At 55.0% G+C, this 20,562-nt stretch overlaps 1 protein-coding gene across 5 annotated transcripts in view; it reads right to left on the bottom strand.

The window, feature by feature from the left end:
- Positions 1-20,562, bottom strand: part of GLI2 (GLI family zinc finger 2) — a 257,123-nt gene that overhangs the window by 33,578 nt on the left and 202,983 nt on the right. For all 5 annotated transcript variants that reach the window (XM_008972505.4, XM_008972506.5, XM_008972507.5 and 2 more), the window contains 2 exons: positions 7,775-7,977; positions 3,809-3,994 (listed from right to left, as the gene is read on the bottom strand). In XM_008972505.4, the coding sequence (XP_008970753.3) occupies positions 3,809-3,994; positions 7,775-7,977 (389 nt within the window). The remainder of the gene's footprint in view (positions 1-3,808; positions 3,995-7,774; positions 7,978-20,562) is intronic.

The raw sequence follows: 20,562 nt of genomic DNA, 5'->3' as shown, positions 1-20,562 counted from the left end.
TTAATCAGCAGCTGCTGGAGGGCTGGGAGCTCTCGCACCCACTGCTGAGCTCACCTCTGCACTCCTCTGCTGCTTCCCAGAGATGCTCAGCCCCAGGGGCTGCCAAACGCTGAGTGCCCGGAAGGCAAAGTTGCTCCCCAGCCCCTTCCAGTCCCCTGTGAGCCAACAGCTATATTCCTCGAGTGCTTCTTTCCTTAGCTGGAGCGCATCTTTCCATTCCAGGGTCTTTTCTAAGTGCCATTCACTCATTCACTCACTCACCCAACAAACATAGAGGACCTGCCCCTTGCCAGATGTGCTCCCAGACCTGACGGGGCGGGCCATCAGCCATATGTAAGGAGAAGTCCCAGCCAGTTCCGGTTGGGGGGCGCCTTGGGTCCCGCTAGTGCAGTGGAGCTAGTTGGTGGCTTGAAAGGCCTGGGGCTGGATTCTTGTGGGGTCTCAGGAGAAGGCCTAGCGCACCGTGCACAGGACTCTGTGCAGGAATGAGCTCAGGGAGGTATCTGGGGACCTGCATGTGGGGCAGTGCATGGCAAGACCAGTGTGCAGTGGAGAGAGACAAGCTGGAAAGGAAGGCCTCTGGACGGGGGTTCTAAAGTCTGAATTTTATCCTGAGGGGGCTAGAAGTGGCAGGGGCTGAGCGCAGGATGGCGGAGAGGATAAAGATGGGGATGCTGGATGAGCAGCAGCCATGGAGCAGTGCTACGAGGGCGATATGTCACTGTCTGGCCCGGGAGGGGTGACACGCCACTCTTGGAGGCCTGAGGGACAGGATGGGATGGATGGGAGATGGCAAGGAAAAGGTCTGGGAGAACCTGGGGCCTGGGCTTAGGCAGCAGGTGGACAGAGCTGCCTACAATGAAGATACAGAATCCTGCAAGAGGGAGTGGATTTAAAGAGGGAAAGATATACTGGTGGAAAGAGACCTGCACCAGCATTATTCCAGCACCTGCTAGATGCCAGGCACTGGGCCAGGCTCACATGTGCCATCTCAGTCAATGTGTTTAATCCACACAGCTCGCAGGGCTTGGGATCGCCACTCCACACCCCTTCAGTCCTGTCACCACCTCTGAGCCCAGCTACCACAGGGAGGACACCGTGCAGCCAGGCCTGACCCAGGCCTGCCCTGGAGCTCACTGTACTACATCTCCCCTCTGGCTCCGGCCCAGCTGCTCTGGGCTGAGCTCAAGTCCACCTGGCCCGGCTGGCCCTCCCTTGGGTCAGGGCTCATGGTTGGTCAGGTGCATGTGCTGCTGAAAACTGCAGCCCAGGGAAGGGCAGATGGTGCTGGTAACACACAGAGCAAGGCCTGGGTCAAGCCGCTAGATGCTGGGAGCCCATTTGCTCATCTTAAAGTAAGGAGCATATTTCTAGCCTTAGAAGGTGGCTAAGGGAATTACATGGAAGAATGTGTTTAAAAGCACAGAACAGAGGCAGTCTGCATTCCAATTCACTGTCTCTCACGTGTGCACGTACACACGCGTGCACACACACACACACAGCAGACGCTCATGCTGCAAATCACTGGATGACTCCCGGCTGCCTGGCTTAGCCTTTCCTGCCCTGTGGGGACACCTGCCTCATCTTACCTCTCTTGGCTGTGGTTTCTCTGCCTCGTCCACTTTCCTATTGGCCTCGTGCCACCCTCAGGCCCTTGGAAGAAGAGTCCTGCTTGGAGGAAACTGACATTCGGGTGTGGCAATTTGCACGTGATCCTTCATGCTCTTGGTTGCTGCTGTTTGGTTTCTAATATTGGCAAGGAGCGTGTCTAGCACACAACTTTCTCTCAGTATCTCTGACACCTCACTGTGGCTCGTGGGAGCACCGTGTAGGGCTGCTGAGAGGAGAGGGGAACAGAGCACACGGATGTGTGTGTACTCAGAGGGACGTCAATGTCCTACAGAGCTGACAGGTGTTGTTGAACATCTGGATGGTGTGCTTAATTCTGGACTAAACACCATGCTGGGAAAGGCAAGGAAGAACGGGACAGACACAGGGACCAAATTCTGGTGGCATCACTGAGGCATGTTATGGCCTCCCACCAGGGCCTGGCGAGGACCATATCCATGAGGGGCCAGCCTCGGAGGTCGGCCGCCCTCTTCTCAGCAAAACTTTTCCTGGGAAGCAGGAGATGTTCAAGATAGCTGAGGAGCCATGTGAGGTGGTTGCTGTAAGTATGAGGTGGGCCAGGCAAAGAGTGAAGGAGCAGCCAGAGGAGGGAGCTGTCCCAGTGACTGAGGGGGGCAGGGGAAAGGGAAGGAGGAGGCTTCCAGAGAGACTTCCTGGAGGAGGCGAGATGTCAGCCAGGCCTTAGGGAAGTGAAGGGCTCCCCTGGAACAGAGCCCTGGGGGCGGGTCGGGGTGAGCAAGGCAGCAGCCCACCCTAAGTCTCATGGCCCTGCCTGGTCCCACGTGATTTCCCACCAGCCCACCCCAACCTGCTACAGGCTGCATGGCCCTGCAGGCACCAGGGCTGCCCCTGCAGGACGGTCTCCCTGCAGGCTCCTGTCTCCCTGCAGGCTCCTGTCTCCCTGCTGTGGGCTATCAGGGAGTGAAAACGTCACCCCAGGCAGGGCTCCGGGAGGCTGGCTCTGCAGGAGGCGCCTGCCTGTCCCCTGTGGTGGCTTCCAGCTCTACTGGCTGCCCTGTCTCCCTGTGTGCCGCTGGCCAGGGCTCCAGGACCTGCAGGCAGAGTGGCACTGACTGGGGGATGGGAGGGGGCGCTGAGCCTTCCACCCCCTCCACTATTCCTTGAGATGGGCTCCTTGCTGACCTCAGGCTCATGGTCAGAGGGTCACAGGTGTCCCTGTGAAAGCAGCTGTGAGGATGGCATTTGGTGGGTGGGAAGGACTTGGTGTCTAACAGGCACCAAAAGCTTCATCTACCCAGGATACCTGATTTCCCTCCCTTCCATGAGGGCCCCACCTATAGCCTCCCAGCTCAGTTACTACTCCATCCTTCAAATGCTCAGGCCCGAGACCCTGAGGTCAACTTCAACTCCCTTCTTTCTTTCAACTCTATATTCCAGCTGGGAGCACATCCTGTGGTTCTACCTTCAAGGTCTTCCCAAGACCTGGCCCCTTCTCCCCACCTCTACCAACTGGACCTCCTGCCTCCATCTTGCCCCCAAATCAATTCTCACATCAGCACGGAAGGAGATTCCTTCTGTGAGTCAGTCAGCTCTCTTTTCTCCTCTGCCCAGCCTCATCTCCAGTGAAAGCCAGTCTCTTCCGAGGTGCACTGGCTGGCAAGACCCCGCCTGGAAACTCTGGCCTCACCCCTACTCCCACCCCTCACTGCCAGCACTGGCTCCTGGCTATTTCTTGAGCTTGGCAGGCCCACTGCTGCCTCAGGCCCTTTGCACTGCAGTTTCCTCTGCCTGGAGCACTCGCCCCCAGATTTCAACTTCCCAGTGAGGCTTCCTCTGACTTCCCCATTCCAAACTGCACCCCACTCACCCAGTGCTCGCTCCCCCCGCCCCTGCTTTGTTTCCCTGGTCCATTTATAATTGGCTACTTTCATATGTAATTCCTAGAGCTACTTGGCATCTGTTTCTCCCCATTGCACTGTAAGTTCCAGCTTCGTTTGCTGTGGTGTCTGCGATGCTTACAGCGCCTCCTGGCCCGTGGTGACTCAGTAAGTGTTGTCCAAAGATTCAGTGCCTGTGGACAGCCATCCTGGAAGGCATTGGGGTACAGCCCGACCTCTCCTTAAGGGTCCTTGTCCCCAAAAGAAACAGCGAGTGACCTTCTCAGCCTCAAGAGGAGATCTGCTAGCCCCATCCTCAGCCCCTCGGGGCCAGCACTCACCGTCCACGGGGTTGAGGTAGTCGTGGAGATGGGGTGCGCTGGCAGCGCCCCCGCTCTGCATCAGCAGGTCCCCGTAGGGCGCGGGGTGGCCTGCCACGAGGGTCATCTGGTGGTAATAGTCTGAGGGGGTGGTGCCTGGAGCAGGAAGGCCAAACAGTCCCCTCTCCTTAAGGTGCTCCTGGGCCACTGTGGGCAGAGGGGAGAGAAAGAAGCCGTCAGAACCTGGCACTGGCTGTGCCTTCTCCTGCCAAAAAAAAAAAAGCAGAGAGAAATGCACACCTGGTGTGGGGGGTTCTCTCCTCGGCACTTTCCCCCACTGCCCCACCGTTTGCACTGTGCTGGGCCTGGGCTTGGCCAGCATGAGCTGCGGTGTTGCTGCTGAAGGAGGCCAGACCCCGACCTCTGTACTCCACCACTTCATTAGACTCATAAACAATCTCTCCCTACTCTGCCTCCATGCCCCTCAGAATCCCGGAGCCCCAGGCCAACAGGATCCATAGTCCAGCAGAGTCTTCAAAGTTAAAAGAAGGTGCAAACAGAGGCACTTCGGCGGCACGCGGCTGGGCCAGGTCAGTCTGTGCCTGAACATTCAGGGTGAGATCGCTGCCGGGGCGCCAGGCCTGGCCAGATAAAGCTCCTGGCCTGCACACATCCTTATCCCTGCAGCGCAGAGCCTCGTCTGCTTCAACCCTGAGGTCAGCCCTGCCCAGGGCTTAGGAAAGAGGCAGCGAGGATGAAATTCAGAGCATCTGAGGGAGGCTGGCCCTCAGCAGGGTGGTGTCAGGAAACAAATGGGAGCTTGGAAACCTAGCACCCCCATCGAGAGTCCACAGGTGTGCAAAGAGGGCAGTCTGAATCTAGGAAGCAAGCTCCTAACCACTGTGCACTACGGCCTCTCTGTTAGCAGTCTTGACAAATTCCAAAAGAGCTCTCTTACGCGCTTGGCAGAGAGAGGAGACCAGGCCATGGAAGCTGCCGTCCTCCTCTGCCTCCTTCTTGCCATCTCCTGCTGCATCTCCCAAGAGTCCAGGCCTCCAGCCAGGCTGATCGCCCACAGCCTCTGCCTCCCCTGTCCAGGCCTCAAGTTCCCTCCCCTACTCCTTCCTGCCTACCCACCTTCCCTCAAAACCTTCCGTGGAGATCCCATTTGTCCCCAGTCACACATGGTCTGGCCAACACTGCCTCGGATCGCTGATGAGCTTCCTAACCTCACATGGCAGGCTCTGGGGCTGATACCAAGCAGGGCACACAGGACTCGAATTCAGACCTCCTGCCAGCTGCTCTTGAGCCTAATCTGCCATCCTTGGTCACTTAGTAGCCCAAGGGCTGATGAGGCCTCGGCGTATCTGGTCTGCTTCCTGTGGGAGTCAGGGCCATGCAAATTAGCCAGGTCCCTGCTATGTCGTGGGGCTGTAAGCGGGTATGTGGGTGTTCCAGGAGCTACCTCAGTGTTTATCTTGAACTCATGCATAGCATGGCACTCCATCCATCGAAGGCCTCTCCTCCAGGGGCAGCTCTGTCTCACCACCCCCAGCTCCTTTTTAACATTTTTTTTTAGAGACAGGATCTCACTCTGTTGCCCAGGCTGAAGTGCAGTGGTGCGATCCTAGCTCACTGCAGGCTTGAAGTCCTAGGCTCAAGCGATCCTCCCACCTGGCCTCCGAAAATCCGATTACAGGCATGAGCCACTGTGCCCAGCCCACCCAGCTCTTCATGGGCTACACTGCAATCAGTGGAATACAACATCCCTGCTTCCTGAGCATCTCCAGGAGGGTGCTCTGTTCCTTCCTCCCGTAGACGTCTCTACTGGCCCTCTGGCCCTGGCCCTGGGAGAGCAGCCAGGTTCCTTCCACCTCTTCACTGGAAGCCCTGTTACCACGTGTATTAGTTTCCCAGGGTAAACGCTGTAACAGATCAGCATAAACTTTGTGTTAACTGTTGTTAAAACAACAGAACTTTATCCTCTCACAGTTCTGGAGGCCAGAAATCTGAAATTAACGTGCTGGCAGGGCCGCACTCCCTCCAGAGGCTCAAGGGGAAGATGGTTTCCCGCCTCTTCCAGTTTCTGTTGGCTGCCAGCTTCCTGCTTGTGGCCATATTACTCCCATCTGTGCCTCTGACTTCACATCGCCTTCTCCTCTGTGACTCTGTGTGTGTCTCTGGGCGGGTATGAATGTGTCTGCCTTCTCAGTGTGTCTCTTGTAAGGACACCTGTTATTGGATTTAGGGCCTGTGTGGATAATCTGGGATGATCTCTTCAGCTTAAGAGACCTAACTTAATGACATCTGCAAAGACTGCTTTTCCAAATGAGGGAATACCCACAGGTTTGGGGATTAGGATGTGGACCTGTGTTTTGGGGGGCACCCCTCAGCTGCCATACTAGGTGTGAGCATCAACCCGTTGTTCAGGAGTAGTATGAAGGAACGCCAGCCTGGTCACTGTCCGAGGGAACCAAGGCTGGGGAGTCGACAGTGTTAGTGTGAGCCAGGCAGACTCTGGAACCTGACCTGTGTCCTCTCACTCTTGGTCAGCCCATCATGGGCTGGGCACGGTGGCTCACACCTGTAATCCCAGCACTGGGACCTCAGGAGTGATGTGGATAGGGCTGGGCCCACTGTCCACAAGACAGCAGCTGGGCATAGAGGCAGCACAGGCCTCAGGGCACCCCAGCTTGGTCAAGGCCACACAGGGGACGCATGCAGAGTTCAGGGCTGAGTTCTGACTTGAGGGGCCATTTCAGAATGGTGCCACATTCCAGCTAGCCATTTTCAAGCCCCCTGGCTACAACTATTTGCCTTGTTTGGTTTCTCTTTTGTGAGGACCAGGCAAAGTGCAAACCTCCACGCCAGGAAGATGAGTCAACGATTCAGGGAGCCCTTCTGCACATTTGAAAACTGGATGCCTCCTTTTCATCGTGCAATCCCAGCCTGCACATTCTCAGAGCCAGGCCTCCGCTTCAACTCATGGTCACACCCACCAGTTGGAAGAGGATGCGTTCCTCTTGGGGAGAATGCTGGTAGTGATAAGAGACTCGCTGGGAACCCATTTCCTAGAGCCTCTGCCCATGGGGCTCTGAAGTTCAAGTTGCAGATGTCCTCTAGCCTGAGAGGTCAAGTCTTAGCTTCGTGAATTCTGAGAAGATGCACTTGGCTGCTTTCAAGGATGGGGACAATGAGTGGCTAACAGCGCTCTCAGGGGCGGCACGGGGCCATGCCATGCTATGGATGGGGGTGCACTTCCCAGGGAGACGGCATGGGTGGGACTGGCCCCTAAATGTCCGGGTTACTAATATGTGTTTGCATGTGTCTGTTGGTGGGGTGGGTGGGGACTAGAAGTATAAAACTTTAGATCCGCTTTATACATATAAAGACATATTTGTACCATGTGACCCTGCCCTTTTCTGGCTGAAATCAGTCACACCGGGGTGGCCATCTGATCTCTGAGCTGGGCCAATCGATGTTCTCTCTCAAGCATCTGAACTGAGAGACACAATGCCACAGCTTCGTCCCCGGAGCCCCAGGGCCTGGGCTGCCACTTGGAGGCCTCCTGTGTTAACCTGCAAGGGGCAGATCCAACAGAGACGCAGGCAGCAGCCAGCCCACTCCGCCTTCCTTCTGCATGAGACACTCCAACACAACGTCCCCTTTCCTAACACCAGCTTCTGCAGACTTTGGTTGGTTACAACCAGTGGTTCTCAGCTACACAGGACCTACCTGGATAGACCCTTACTGTTATTATTACAATAGATCATATATGGTTTGCATGCAAAAGAGTGCTTACCAAAGGCTCTTTAATGAGCATAAAACCCAAAAGCTTGTTGTTTGGAAGTAGTGTGAAGGAACACCAGCCTGGTGACCATTCAAGGGGACCAAGGCTGGGGAGTTGACAGTGTTAGTGTGAGAGAGGCTGGCTGCGCCCTGCCCCAGTGCCCTAGCTGCCCCTCCCCATCCCCACACCCTACTCACCATCAGCGGGGCTGAGGCCCCTGGCCGCAGAGATCATGGAGAGCGTGGGGCTGCTGTGCACAGAACGGAGGTAGTGCTCCATGTGGGGGTTCACGTACGGGTGGGGGGCGTTGAAGGGGGACTCCCCAGGGCCAGCCGGGTGCGGGGAAAGCCGGATCAAGGAGATGTCAGAGATGACAGGGCTGCCGCTGAGGGCAGGGGGCCTGCAGAGACAATGGGCAGCCGTCTAAGAAGGAGGACACAGAGGGAACCCCACCAAGACCCCAAAACCAACATGGACAGTCCTTGTCTCTCCTGGAAAGACTTTCCAGAACAACCTGCACTTATTATTTGCTACACCGACATTCCCCTGGTCATCTGTGAATTACAGTCTGAACTCTCAAGCATTAGTCAGCGAATGCAGAGTGAAAGCTCCACGCTGGTGCGTGCGCCCGCCGGCCAGTTCCACGCTGGAGAATGGACCTCGCACCCGCGACTGGACTTGCTGGAGCACAGGCACAGCAGGCCGCCCACACGTCACAGTTGCACTGTGGCTTCCCCAGTGCCTCCTCGGGGCTAGGCACAGGCTTGTATGCTAGAAACATGTATGAAAACGAATATGAAAATACGAATACCACGGGTAAAACGCAAAGAGCTCATACTGCTAACAGGATATGTGAAAAAGAGAGGGATCAGGAGATGTCTTGCAAGTGGAGAGTTTCTGGCTTCAGTTGGATGGTTGGTTGCTGGTATGACCAGCTCGGCTGCAGGGTCAGGATTCAAGGTAAGTTTTGAAATTGATGAGCCCTAACTAAAATCTTAGAATATCTCCTCGCTCTCCTTCCATGGAATTCCTCCTAGCGCTAACAGAACCACCCTTCTCCGATGCCCCAATAGTCAGGCGTGCATTGGGCTTGGTGCCACTGGCTTGGGCTGGCATGGCCAGGGCCCACCCCCATGTCCCCAAGTCTGCCCACCAAGAGTCATGGAATCCATTCGCTGTGACCTCAGGCCCTTATGTCAGGCCTGCTGACCCGGGGCCTCTATGCAGCTGCAGGTGTATTTTGAGGTAATCTACTCCAAAACTCACTCATTAAAGATGAATCAGACTTTATGGTGAAGCAGCTGCAAAACCACAGCTAAGTCACCAGCAACCACATTTACCAAGATTTCATTTTTATTCTTTAGTCTATAATTTGACATTGTGCAAAGAAAAGAGAGTGTGTTAGAATCAGACAAACCTGGGTTAGAATCCCAGCCACATCAAACTGTAACCTCTCCGAGCCTCAGTTTCCTCATCTGTGGAATGGGGATCATAATAGTGTCTGTTTCATAGGGTTGTCGTGAGGATGAAAGTCCCCAAAATGGTGCCAGAGACACGGCAGGCAGTCATGAAAGGAGAACTGCTGTTAGAGGGTTAGAACCACACTTTGAGGGCTAACCTAGCATTGCCCGGGAGGCCCTCCCAGTCTTCACACTGGATTGATGCTGGACGTGTGAAAGGCCACTGCTGGAACTGGTTATTTCAGGGAGGAAATGATTTGTCTGTTGGCTGAGCAAACCAGAGATAATTACTGATCATGCTCAATAGTGCATGAAAACTGGGCTTACAGTACAGTACAAACCAGGACCCAAACAGGTGACATCCAGATGTCCTCACATCTGGGTTTCACAAACTTCCCCCTGGGAGGCCGCTGTGCCAGGCCTGGAGGGAGTCTTCCGCTGTTTGGTTGTCTAGCTTCAGCAGACGTGACTGCCCTGCTCATGTAGATCCCACGAACCTGCTTCTGCCTTTTTGCCTACACCAATCCTTGGCCTCCAATGCCTTCCTGCACCCTATACTGTGGTGGCAAACTCCTTCTCATCCCTGTCAGCCCAGCAGGTGGCACCCTCCCTGAAGCCCCTTCTCTTGGCTCAGGATCCCTTCTCTCTGCTCCCCAAGGGTGCACTGTTCCAGGCTCAAGCTGACAGGTGCATCTGCCAGGTTCCCGGGCTCTGCCTGGGAGCAGGGCATGTCCGAGGCTCTTCTGCATGCTCAGCACTTGGCATGGAACTGGCGCCATGCAGGTGCTCAGAGGTACCTTCAGAATCAGTGACAGCCACATGTCTGTGTGCCAGCCACTGAGCTCAATGGGAGGGAGACTGTGGAATAAGTCACAAGTCACAACCTCAAGACGTTCTCACTCACAGCCTGCCTGTAGAGGTGGGTGCCTCTGCATGGGAACTGCATGAAATGTGGAGGGCTTAACAGATAGCTTTAGCCTAGGCGGGGGCTGCCATGTGTGCCCGGGAGAGGAGAAGTGGGACCAGACTAATGCACCCCTGGACAAGGGCAGGTCCTGTGGGCTCCGGCCTGTGACTGCAGCAGGATGACACTCACGTCCTGCCATGGGATGGGTGGGTTGTGAAGAGAAGGCTCTGAGACAACATCACCTCTCTATGGCTCCTGGGGGCAGACCTGGGCTGAAGGATACAAGTTCTGGAAGGCTGAGTGTGGCTCAGCAAAATGCAGGGTGTCTACAGGCTGAGAGAATAGCTAAGGTGCCTTCTGTCCTGACTTCTTGGTCCTCCCCAGACACTCCAGGCAGGGCAGGTTCCCAGAGCCTGCAGGATGCCGGCCAGGGTTTGAGGTCACAGTAGCCTGTAATCAGATGCCGGTGGCCCTACGTGGCTTGTTCAGGTCCCGGGAATGCCAGCCTCCCTGGCACCAGGGTTGCCCTGTGGGGTGTGCCAACCACAGCTGAGGCCCCCTGTGATAGCCATTGATCACGTGGGGATTTCAAGCTACACGGTGAGGCCACACAGCAGGCCCAGTCTGTCCAAGGTGACCCAGGTCCCACTGGCCAGGTGAGCCTCCCCTGAGAGGCCCGGAGTGAGGTGTTGTCACGGTCACATGCACACCACTGTCTGGGGCTGCCACGGAGGCAGCTGGGCCTGGAGATGGCAGGTGGGGCCTGGGTCACACATGGAGGAGCTGGGACTTTCGCCTCCACAGTGCAGTTGCCACCATTTGGGGAAGGTAGACTCCACCTCCCCCTTCCCACCGCAAGCATCACCAAGGGAATCAGGAGCCCAGGGGTAGCCCAGGGCAGCCTTTTCCTCTCTCAGGCCCTGGGCTCTGTAGGGACATCCAGGGGTCTCTGCAGGGATGCCTGGACTATATCCTCATGGCAGCCCCCATGAAGTAAGCACCGGCTGTGTGCCCCTGAGGAGGGTATGGAAAAATGGCACCAACCACTGCACTTGACCACGAGCACACTGCATCCAGACAGGGGAGTCATTCTCCATGCTGTGCGGCCAGTGAGAGGCAAGCAGGAGCTCCCTCCAGCGGGCCTCACTCCCAGGCTGGGACTCCCTCATCGAGGCACTACCCGCCCCATCACAGCACTGCTGTCCAGGACTGACTGTTCCCTTGGTGTGACCAGACAGAAAGCTGGAAGATGCCACTATCCTACCCCAGAACAGATTCTATCAGGGGCAGTGGAGAGACAGGCCAGCCTCCACAACAGGTCCAACTCAAGGGTACGGAGCAACCCTTGCTCTTCCCCTGTGCCAGGGAAGGCTGCAGTGCCGGGCCTGAAGAGGGGGATGTGAGCCACAGAGCCATCCCCCGGAGGCAGATACAAATGCTCTCGGGATGCAGCAAGGTGGGGCAGGATGCTGCACCTGGCACTGCCTGTCCCTTCAAGGGCACTGGCTTCCTAATCCTTCCCACTTAGCTGTGTAGCCTCAGCCAGAATGCTGCTCCTCTCTGGTGCCTCACCAGGGTGGTGTGAAAAGACCAGGGCCGGGCACCTGGTAGGGGGTTTATATGCATTAACTCCCTTTCCTTCTCTCCTCAGCAACAAGCCAATTTGGAATATAGAGTGTCTGCTGGCCTGGAAACCCAGGGCACACAATACCAGAGACAGGCCCACTGGCCAACGTAGCCATCAATGACTGTCTAGACACTTCCTCCAGGAAGCCTTCCGAGATGTCTCTTTTGCACAGGGCCAGTGAGATCACAGCCGTGCTCTTACCTGGTATCTCCCCAGGGTAGGGCTGACTGTGTGCCAGCCATCGGTGGGGCACATGCACATATTTCCTTTGTGAATTCAAATAAAACATTCACAACACAGGCACTTTATGCCCATCTTGTGGATGGGAACATCCCCAGGTAGGCTAGGTCCCTTGGCCAAGGGTGCCCAGATAGCAGGTGGTAGAACCACAACCAACCCAGGTGGGGCTGGGCTGGAGCCCCTGCCTGTGCCCTGGCAGGGAAGTGGGTGTTCTTGATGACACTGGTTGGTGGTAAGCAGGGCTCAGGGTATGGACAGGATAAGGGAGGGGGCAGTACCTGAGGGCAGGAGAGCTTTCTCCCCACCGTTTCAGCTTCTTCTCTGTCTCCGGTCCCCACCCCACCCCTACCTGGTCATCACATACAATCCCACCCTACTCTGGGTAGGGAGCTGGAACCCCCCAACCCCACTATGTTGTGATGACCACTAAGGATCCAGGGGCACACATGTTCCCAGAGATGGTCATTTTGACAGACTAAACACAGCCAGAGGAATGGGCCAGAGCTGGCAGAACTGCCAGCATCACACAGGCATGTGGGGCCTCAGGGCGCTTCCCAGCAGCCCTGAAACACGCCAGCATTGCCAAACCACACAGCAGGTCCTTCAGGGTCCAGCGCCCCTCTTTCTTGGACACTTGCCCCCATCCCAGGCCCCAGCCGAGGGTCTCATGATGCCTGGGTGTTGCCAGCACCAGTGAGCAGACGATCGAGCCATGGAGACTTCACCAGGAAAGGTGACTACTGGTGAAGTCTGAACCACCACTTCAGGCTGACCCCAGCAGCAACCTCCCTTTCTTCTTCCATTTCCACACTGCCGTACTGCAGGGGCCCAGCCTTGGTGTGAGCCACGGCCATCCAGGCCTTGAATTCTGACAGCTGGGCAGAGACTCAAAGAGACGCCCTTCAGGATGGGAGGAGGAGCTGGCTGCATGAGCTCAATTTAAAAGATGGCCACAGTCTCCTACATCACAGATACACACGTGCACACCCTCACACACTCCCATGGCACAATCAACCAGTGGCACAGCCAGCCCTTCTGCAGGCCGCTCAGCTCAGGACACTGCCCCTATGCATTGCCTTCTCCCCTCAGTCCATCTCTGAGCTCGTCTGAGCCTGATCTGACCAGTTGTTCCTTCTTCCATTTCTTCACACTCCCAACAGGGCTGTGCCTAGGGACCTGTAGGCAGCTCAGAGCCCAGGGGGAAAGAGGCAGACCCATGAAATCAGGTAATTACCAGGCAGTATGATAAGGGCTCCAGCAGAGGAGTGATTCTCTAACTCTGCCTGGAAGTGTGCAGGAAGGCTTCTCAGAGAAGGTGACATTAGGGCTGGGTCTTGAGGGATGAATAGGAGTTCACGAGGTAGTGCATTACCAACAAAGGAAGCAGTGTGTGCAAAGAAAGGCTGGAGCACAAAGCTCTGTGTGTGTGTGTGTGTGTGTGTGTGTGTGTGTGTGTGTGTGAGAAGGTTATGCCTGAGGGGCAGGGCACAGCCCACAGAGTGCTTTGGGCTGGGTCTATATTGAACCCACTTCCTTTCTGCTGCTCTGGGCAGGGGACACATGACCTGAGCCCAGCTGATCAATGTATTCCATATTGCTAGTACTGTGATCGGTTCAGAGATAGGCATGTGCCCAAGACAGCAGCTTTGGCTAGAGTCTTTGGTTCTCTCTGTCCGCAAGGGTTGCTGAGCTGGTAGGGTGCAAGCATGGGGCTGCTGGAGGCCATGCAGGGGAGAGCCCAAGAAGGAAGATGATACAGAGAACATCAGAGCTGAGAGAGGATGAGCCAGTTTCTTGACTTGAGTCCCTCTGTCTAAAGCTAGCATCCTTGGCCTTCTCAGTTATGTAAGCTAAGACATTTGTTTGTTTGTTTAAATCACTTGGAGTTAAGTTTTTATGTCTTAGGGAACTGCCAAGGCCTGTCAAGGCAGGCTTTGACCCACACAGCTTCCCACTGCCCAGAATGATCCTGGGCCTGGCACCCTGCAAGGCAGACCCCAGCCATAGCTGCTCGGGCCTGTCCATCCACCCACCTGCAGAACAGGAGAGGGTCCCTGGACATCCTGCCCACAGTGGCCGAGGCTGGAGGGTGCAGCTGGGCATGTCCTTCTGTGTCTGGGCATGAGGCACAAGCAGGGGACTCTGGGTAAGTAGGACAACCAACCAAAGCCCCTTTTCCTCGTGTGTGTGTGTGTTTGTGTGTGTGTGTGCTGTGCATGTGTTAGCGACCAGCGGCAGCAGCAACAAGGAGCAGGAGCCCGGCCTCACGGCTGACTCCGCTGCAGTGGAGGACGCCTGTGCTTCTTCCCGATGTTGGTTCTGGCCTGCTGACTGTGATTGGGTCCTTGCCCCAGGAGGCTGCAGGCAGTGCCAGGAAAGGCCTCTCCTTAGCAGGATCCTTCCCCTTCCCTCTTTCCCTCCCTCCCTAGTGGGAGATCCCTGGCAAAGCCCTTGGATGGGATTTCAGGACCAGGCCCAAGGGTCAGCATGGCGGTTAGGGGAAGTAAGAAAGAATGGAAGTAAGGAAGAGGGGAAAAGGGAGAACGGATAAAGTAAACTGAGGTGTCACTGCATGGCTGCTGTGTTAACTCTGTGGCTGCTGCCACAGGGATGCTGCTGCTGCTGACAAAGTCGTCAGCATTTGCAGAATGCCTACTACGTGCAATACATCCAGCAAGCCTGCAAGGCAGATTTCATTATCTCCATTTTACAGACCAGGAAACTGAGACTCAAGGAAGTCATGTGACTTGCCCACGGTTGCAGAGCTGGAGGTGGCCGAGTGGGAGTAGAAGGCCAGCCTCTCTGACCCTGTGAAATTGGATTGGGCACTGACATGTCTAATGGTCCACCCAGATGCAGGCTCGTGCTGGCTCCACCCTCGCTGTCTCAGTTCTCGAGAAGGTTGGCTTGGTGGTCCCCTGGCAGGCCTAATTTCAGCTGGTCCCCAAGGTGACTCTGGGGCAGTGCAGGCTGAGGGGGCCACCCCCACTGATAAGCAGAATCTGGACTCTGAAGTCACAGATCTGGGTCTGAATCATGGCTTTGGTGCTGTTGCAGCCTCAGTGCTATGTGCCCTGAGCCTCAGGATCCCTTGCCTGCAGGTGGGGCAGCTGTGAGGTAGGATGAGCCAAGCATGGAAAGATGCAGTGTAGCACCAGGCACTTAGTAGGTGCTCAATTAGTGCTCACCCTGCTCATCTAGCAGATGAGCAAATGGAAGCAGCTCAGAGAGTGGAGCAGACCCAGGCCACACCTTTCGGCATCAAATCCCAGGACCCTTCCCCATCTGCTGCCATGAGATTTTTGGTGGGAGATAAAAGGTCAAGGTAATGAGCACTCTGCACAGCCATGTGTAACTCAGCATGCAGCTGGCTGGGCCTAAGCGAGCATGCCAGACCCTCGGAGTGGGTGCTGTCCCTGGGAGTGAGAATGATGGGGGATGTGTACCTGGAGGGTGTGTAGCTTCTGCCTGAGAAACAAGTAAGACTTTGAGGGCTGGGGAGGAGAAAGGAGGGCATCTGGCCTGAGCACCGCCTGAGCCAAGGTGTGGGGGCAAGAACCGGCGTGTTCCTTAAGGTGTGAGAGAAAGGGAAGGAAGTGCAGGGATTGGGGCCCCCACACCCCAGCCTCGGTGCCTGCTTGGAGCAGCTGAACAATGTGGAGCTGAGGGCTGCTGACTCACCCAGACTCAGCACCAGCCATCAGGGCGGGCTGTCCCACTCGGGGGTTGGAGTCAGAGGAGAAGCACACCCTTGGCATGCCAGAGATGGCTTTGCTCCGAGATCTGTGCTGGTCACTGGGGCCAGACACAGGCAGGAACAGCTCCTTCATGTCCCATTTAACAGACAGCACTGCTGAGTCCCAAAGCACCAGGGGCATGGCCACAGTGAGGCCAGCGGCAGCAGCAGGTGGGAACACAGGCACCCAGATGCCCCCAGACTGGTCCAACAGCTGTTGCTGATGAAGAGAAAAGGAGGCCCAGTCACTTGGGGATATGAGCCTACAAATCTCACCACCTGTCTGCTTCTCAGGGTGACTTATGACCTCAGTGGCAGCAGGCGAGGGGCCACAATAACATGTGGCCAGGGCCTGCCTCTCCCCTCTGTGTCCTGTATGCCACTCTCTGGTCCTTGGCCACGCTTGCCCCTCACAGCTTTGCCCTTTGATGTCTGCACCTCCAGTCATGCCCTTCCCCTCTTCATCCCTTCCCCCAGTTAACCCCTGTTCTCCTCCCAGAGGTGCCAGCTCAGGGACCTCTCACCCAAGGTGCCCCCTAGCCCCAGGCCAAGGTCAGGATCCTCCTACGGTGCTTCTGTTAGGTGGCTCCTTCCTCTGACCTGAGCACGTCCATCTCAGCTGATGACCAGATATCCTCAGCTGCGAGCTCACAGGCCTCCTGTCTCCTGTATCCGTTTCTGTTCATACGCTGGCCCTGCACCTGGCTCCCCACATGCCAGGGACATAGAGCATGCTCAAATACGTGTGTGCTGAATGAATGAATGAATGGATGAATGAATGAATAAGTGAGTGAGGGCGTGAACAAATGAATGAATGAGTGAGGGCGTGAACGAATGAGTGAATGAATTAATGAATGAATGAGGGCGTGAACGAATGAATGAATGAATGAGTGAGGGCGTGAACGAATGAGTGAATGAATGAATGAATAAAGCAGGGAGCGTGTCCAGGGAAGAGCACAGACACTACTGCAGAAGACATGGGTCCCGGCTCACCTCAGCTCACTCCTGCCTGGGAGCACGTATGTGCCCTCTCTGAACAGTTACGACAGTGATCTTACAAATCTGTTGTGAGGAGCAGAGGGAAGGCACGTGGGGGGCTCATGAGATCTCCCAGAGATATGTCCATGTTCTATCCCCGGAACCTGTGAACAAGAACTTACTGGGAAAAGGGATTTGACAGATGTAATTAAGACAAGGATTTGGAGATGAGGAGATTATGGGTTACCTGAGTGGGCCCTACATGCCATCATGGGGTCTTTAGACAGCAGAGTAAGATCTGAGACACAGAAGATGAGATGGCCATGCGACAGGGAGACAGAGACCACAGGGAAATGGCCAGGAGTCAAGGAATGTTGGCAGCACCAGAAGCTGGGAAAGGCAAGGACAGAGTCTCCCCTGGGGGTCTCTGAGGGTGCACAGCCCTGGTGACACCTCGATCTTGTTCCAGTGATACTGATTTTGGACTTCTGACCTCTGAAACTGAGAGAACACATTTCTATTGTTTGAAGCCACTGAGTTCGTGGTACCGTGTTACAGCAGCCCCAGGAAATGAACTCGTCATGGAAAGCGTGTTGCATTGGCCTAGAGTTGGCCCTAGGGAGGTGGCAGACATCACCGTCACTAGTGCCATCGTTCTTCTGAGACTAAACTCTTAGCAGGGCTCCTATTTATTGCTCGGATTAACCAGGTTCCAGTAGATCCTCCCTTTGAGGCAGGCTGGCAGGGTAGGGGAACTCCTGTGCTGGGTGGAGGAAGGTGTCTGAGTCCTGCGTTCCCATCCCCATGTGCACAGGGCTGTGGAGCGGGCTTTCCCACCCGCCGCCTGGATTTCATGGTCACTGACTCCCCATAGCCAGAATCCACCCAGCACACAGCCCCAGCATGCCATTTCCTCCTGCCTCCGAACCGCTGGCTTGTGTACACCAGCCCTGCCTTTGGGCCAAGATGCCTACCACCCACCAGGATCACAGGGCCATGGGTGGGGTCCACGGAGCTCCAGAGTGGAGACGCTGGGACCTTTTTGCTGTTGCGGAGCTGCTCAGGACCAGGTGCCCACTTCCTCAGAAATGCTGGGCAGGCATCCTCTGGGCCCACTGACCTGCTGGAAAGGAAGCTGGAGTCCCCAAAGCTTGCCCTGCATCTCTTCCTCCCCAAACTGGAACTTCTTACTGCCAGGACAGGGCGTGCATGTGTCTGCTCTCCCAGGGCCTCCCTGGAGAGCAAGGCCAGCTCCTGCCACCCTCGGCTCTACCGACAAATAGAAACAGAGCTCCAGAATGCTCCTCTGGATGGAATTCAATCTCCTCCCCAGGGTTTTCGTTTGTTGGTTTGAGTTTTGTTGTTTGGTTTTGTAGGTGAAACTGTACACTGGCAAGCTTGCTTACCATGTTTCCCATACATTTGTTTTAAAAAGTTCTAGAAATCAAGTCCTTTCCAAAATGTACTAAGGGGATTTGCATTTTTTAAGAGCCGTACAGCAAATTCTTTTGAACAATGGAGAACTGTCCCTTCCTCAAACTGAAGCGCAGTCCATGTCTTTTATCAATCTGCACTATCCTGTGTGTCTGGTGGCAGTCTGTCCTCATGGGGAGGCTCTGTGTACGGGAGCTGAGGCCGCAGTTTCCAGACATTCATTGCTGATCTGTGTCTGCGTCCACATGTCACTCCCCCAGATCAGCTGATGTTTACTGAGCATGGGCCTCTGATGGCACTGATGGTGGGGAGCTGGGGGTCTGAGGTCGACTTGGCCAGGGCCCCACATGCACCCAGGTAGTGAGGGAGCAGGTGTGGGGAGCTGGGGGTCTGAGACAGACCCGGCCAGGGCCCCGCATGCACCCAGGTAGTGAGGGGGCAGGTGGCTGCAAACCTGACTGACAAGTGCTGTGCCCCACATTCCCAAGGTCTACTCTGAATCCACAAGTGCACAGATCTCAGCAGACCACCTGAGTGCCCATGAAGCCATGGTGATGGTAAGACAGGGTGCTGCTGCTTGGCAGGCATTCCCAAGACCAGTTACGAGCTCAGGAAATCACAGGCCCTCAATCCCATAGTTCACACTGGTGCTTTGGACGAATCACCATGCCAGGACCTCTGGGGTCACAGAGAGAGAAGGGACACTGACTATAGCCTTCTAACAGTATACAAGGTGCTGCAGCAGGAAGAGGGGTGGGAGGAAAATAATTCACCCACTCTGTTGGTGCAATCTGAGAGGGCTTCCTGCAGGAGGTGGCATCTGAACTGTGCCCAGACTCTTATAAGAGAATGGAATGGAGGTGGTGAGTAGTATAGGCCTGGTGTTCTGAGATGGGAGAATAGCTGAATAAGGACATGTTGTATTGGGGAACAACCACTATAGTCCAGAGGCTGAAGGTCTGACCAGACATCTGGGTAGAAGGAGAACACGCAGGGAAAAACATAGTAGAAATGTCGGTAACCCACCTGAGCTATTTTACAGTGGGAACTTCTCTTCACCCAAACCTGCCATCAAGGCAGTGAAGAGACCAGGCACGAACTGGGAGAGGATATTCACAACACATGTTGCTAACCACATAATGAGTAACCTTAGTGTGCAAAATACTTATTCAAATAATGGGAAAAAGACGACCTCATAGAAAAATGGGCAAAATAGCCAAACAGACATTTCCCAAGAAGGAAACATCAGTGGCCCGTAAGCATGTGAAAGAACACTCAAGGTTCATTAGTAATAAGGGAAACAGAAAATTAGAATCACAGAAAAGAGCCATTTTGGCAAAAATCAAAATGTAGAGGCCATCACCTCCAAAGTGATGGGGCAAGGATATCACAAGGATACAGGGCAAGGCCAGCTCTCAAACTCTGCTGGTGGGAGTGAGTGTTGGCAAAACCAGCGGGCGAAGTCTGGCAATGTCTAGGAGGGTGAGAACATGAATCCCCTGTGACTCAGCATTTCCATTCCCAGACATGCATTTACTTTAAATAACCCCGCACTTGGGGCCCAGAGGATGGTATAAAAGTGTTTCTGCAGTCACGTTCAAATTAGCAAAAACAGACACATCCCAAATGCCAGTCAACATAGACTGCTTCAGAGCAGCCCAAATGAATGAAGAGCCCTACACATTAGCAGGAAAATCTTCGGAACAACGTGGAGTGTGAAAGCAAGTTCCCGAAGAATACCTCTGCAATGATTCCATGTATATAAAGCATGACAAAGCAAAACGAACTAATACATTGTTAGGGGAGTCAGACACAAGGTAAAACCGTCATAAGATGTGAGGGGTGATAAACTCTGAATCCCAAAGAATGGTGGGATGGGGAGGACCTGAGGCAGGAGATTGGGGACCACACGGGACCTCAAAGGTGCTGGCATGTCCTCAGTCCTAAGAGTGAGCAGGGGATAAGGGTGTATATGTCATAATTACTCAGATATCTTAAACATGCTTTTGTTGTTCTTTTTTTTTTTTTTCTGAGATGGAGTTTCGCTCTTGCCCAGGCTGGAGTGCAATGGCGCCATCTCAGCTCACTGCAACTTCCGCCTCCTGGGTTCAAGTGATTCTTCTGCCTCAGCCTCCCCAGTAGCTGGGATTACAGGTGCCCACCACCACGCCTGGCTCATTTTTGTATTTTTAGTAGAGACGGGGTTTCGCCATGTTGGCCAGGCTGGTCTCGAACTTCCGACCTCAGGTGATCCCCCTGCCTCGGCCTCCCAAAGTGCTGGGATTATAGGCGTAAGCCACCACACCTGGCCACTTTTGTTGTTCTTTTGCATGTTTTCAATAATCAATAAGACCAATTTGTTTTTTTAAAAGGCTGGCTGGGTAGAAGTAGTCTCTGGTTTAAGTTGGCTGAGTGGATAGGGATTCCGGGAGCAGGACGGCTACAGGGCTGGCGCTGGTGGGGAACTCAGGGCTGGTGGTGGTGGTGAATGTGTGTGACTGCTGGAAAGCATCTGAGGCTCAGTCGTCTACATGATCACTCCATGGGCCCTCTTGGCCACAACATCTATCTGTTGTCCAGGCTCCCTCCGGGCCAGCCCTAGC

Source organism: Pan paniscus, chromosome 13 (assembly GCF_029289425.2).
Source record: "Pan paniscus chromosome 13, NHGRI_mPanPan1-v2.0_pri, whole genome shotgun sequence".
Lineage (NCBI taxonomy): Eukaryota > Metazoa > Chordata > Mammalia > Primates > Hominidae > Pan > Pan paniscus.
This window is presented reverse-complemented; position numbering and strand designations above follow the sequence as displayed.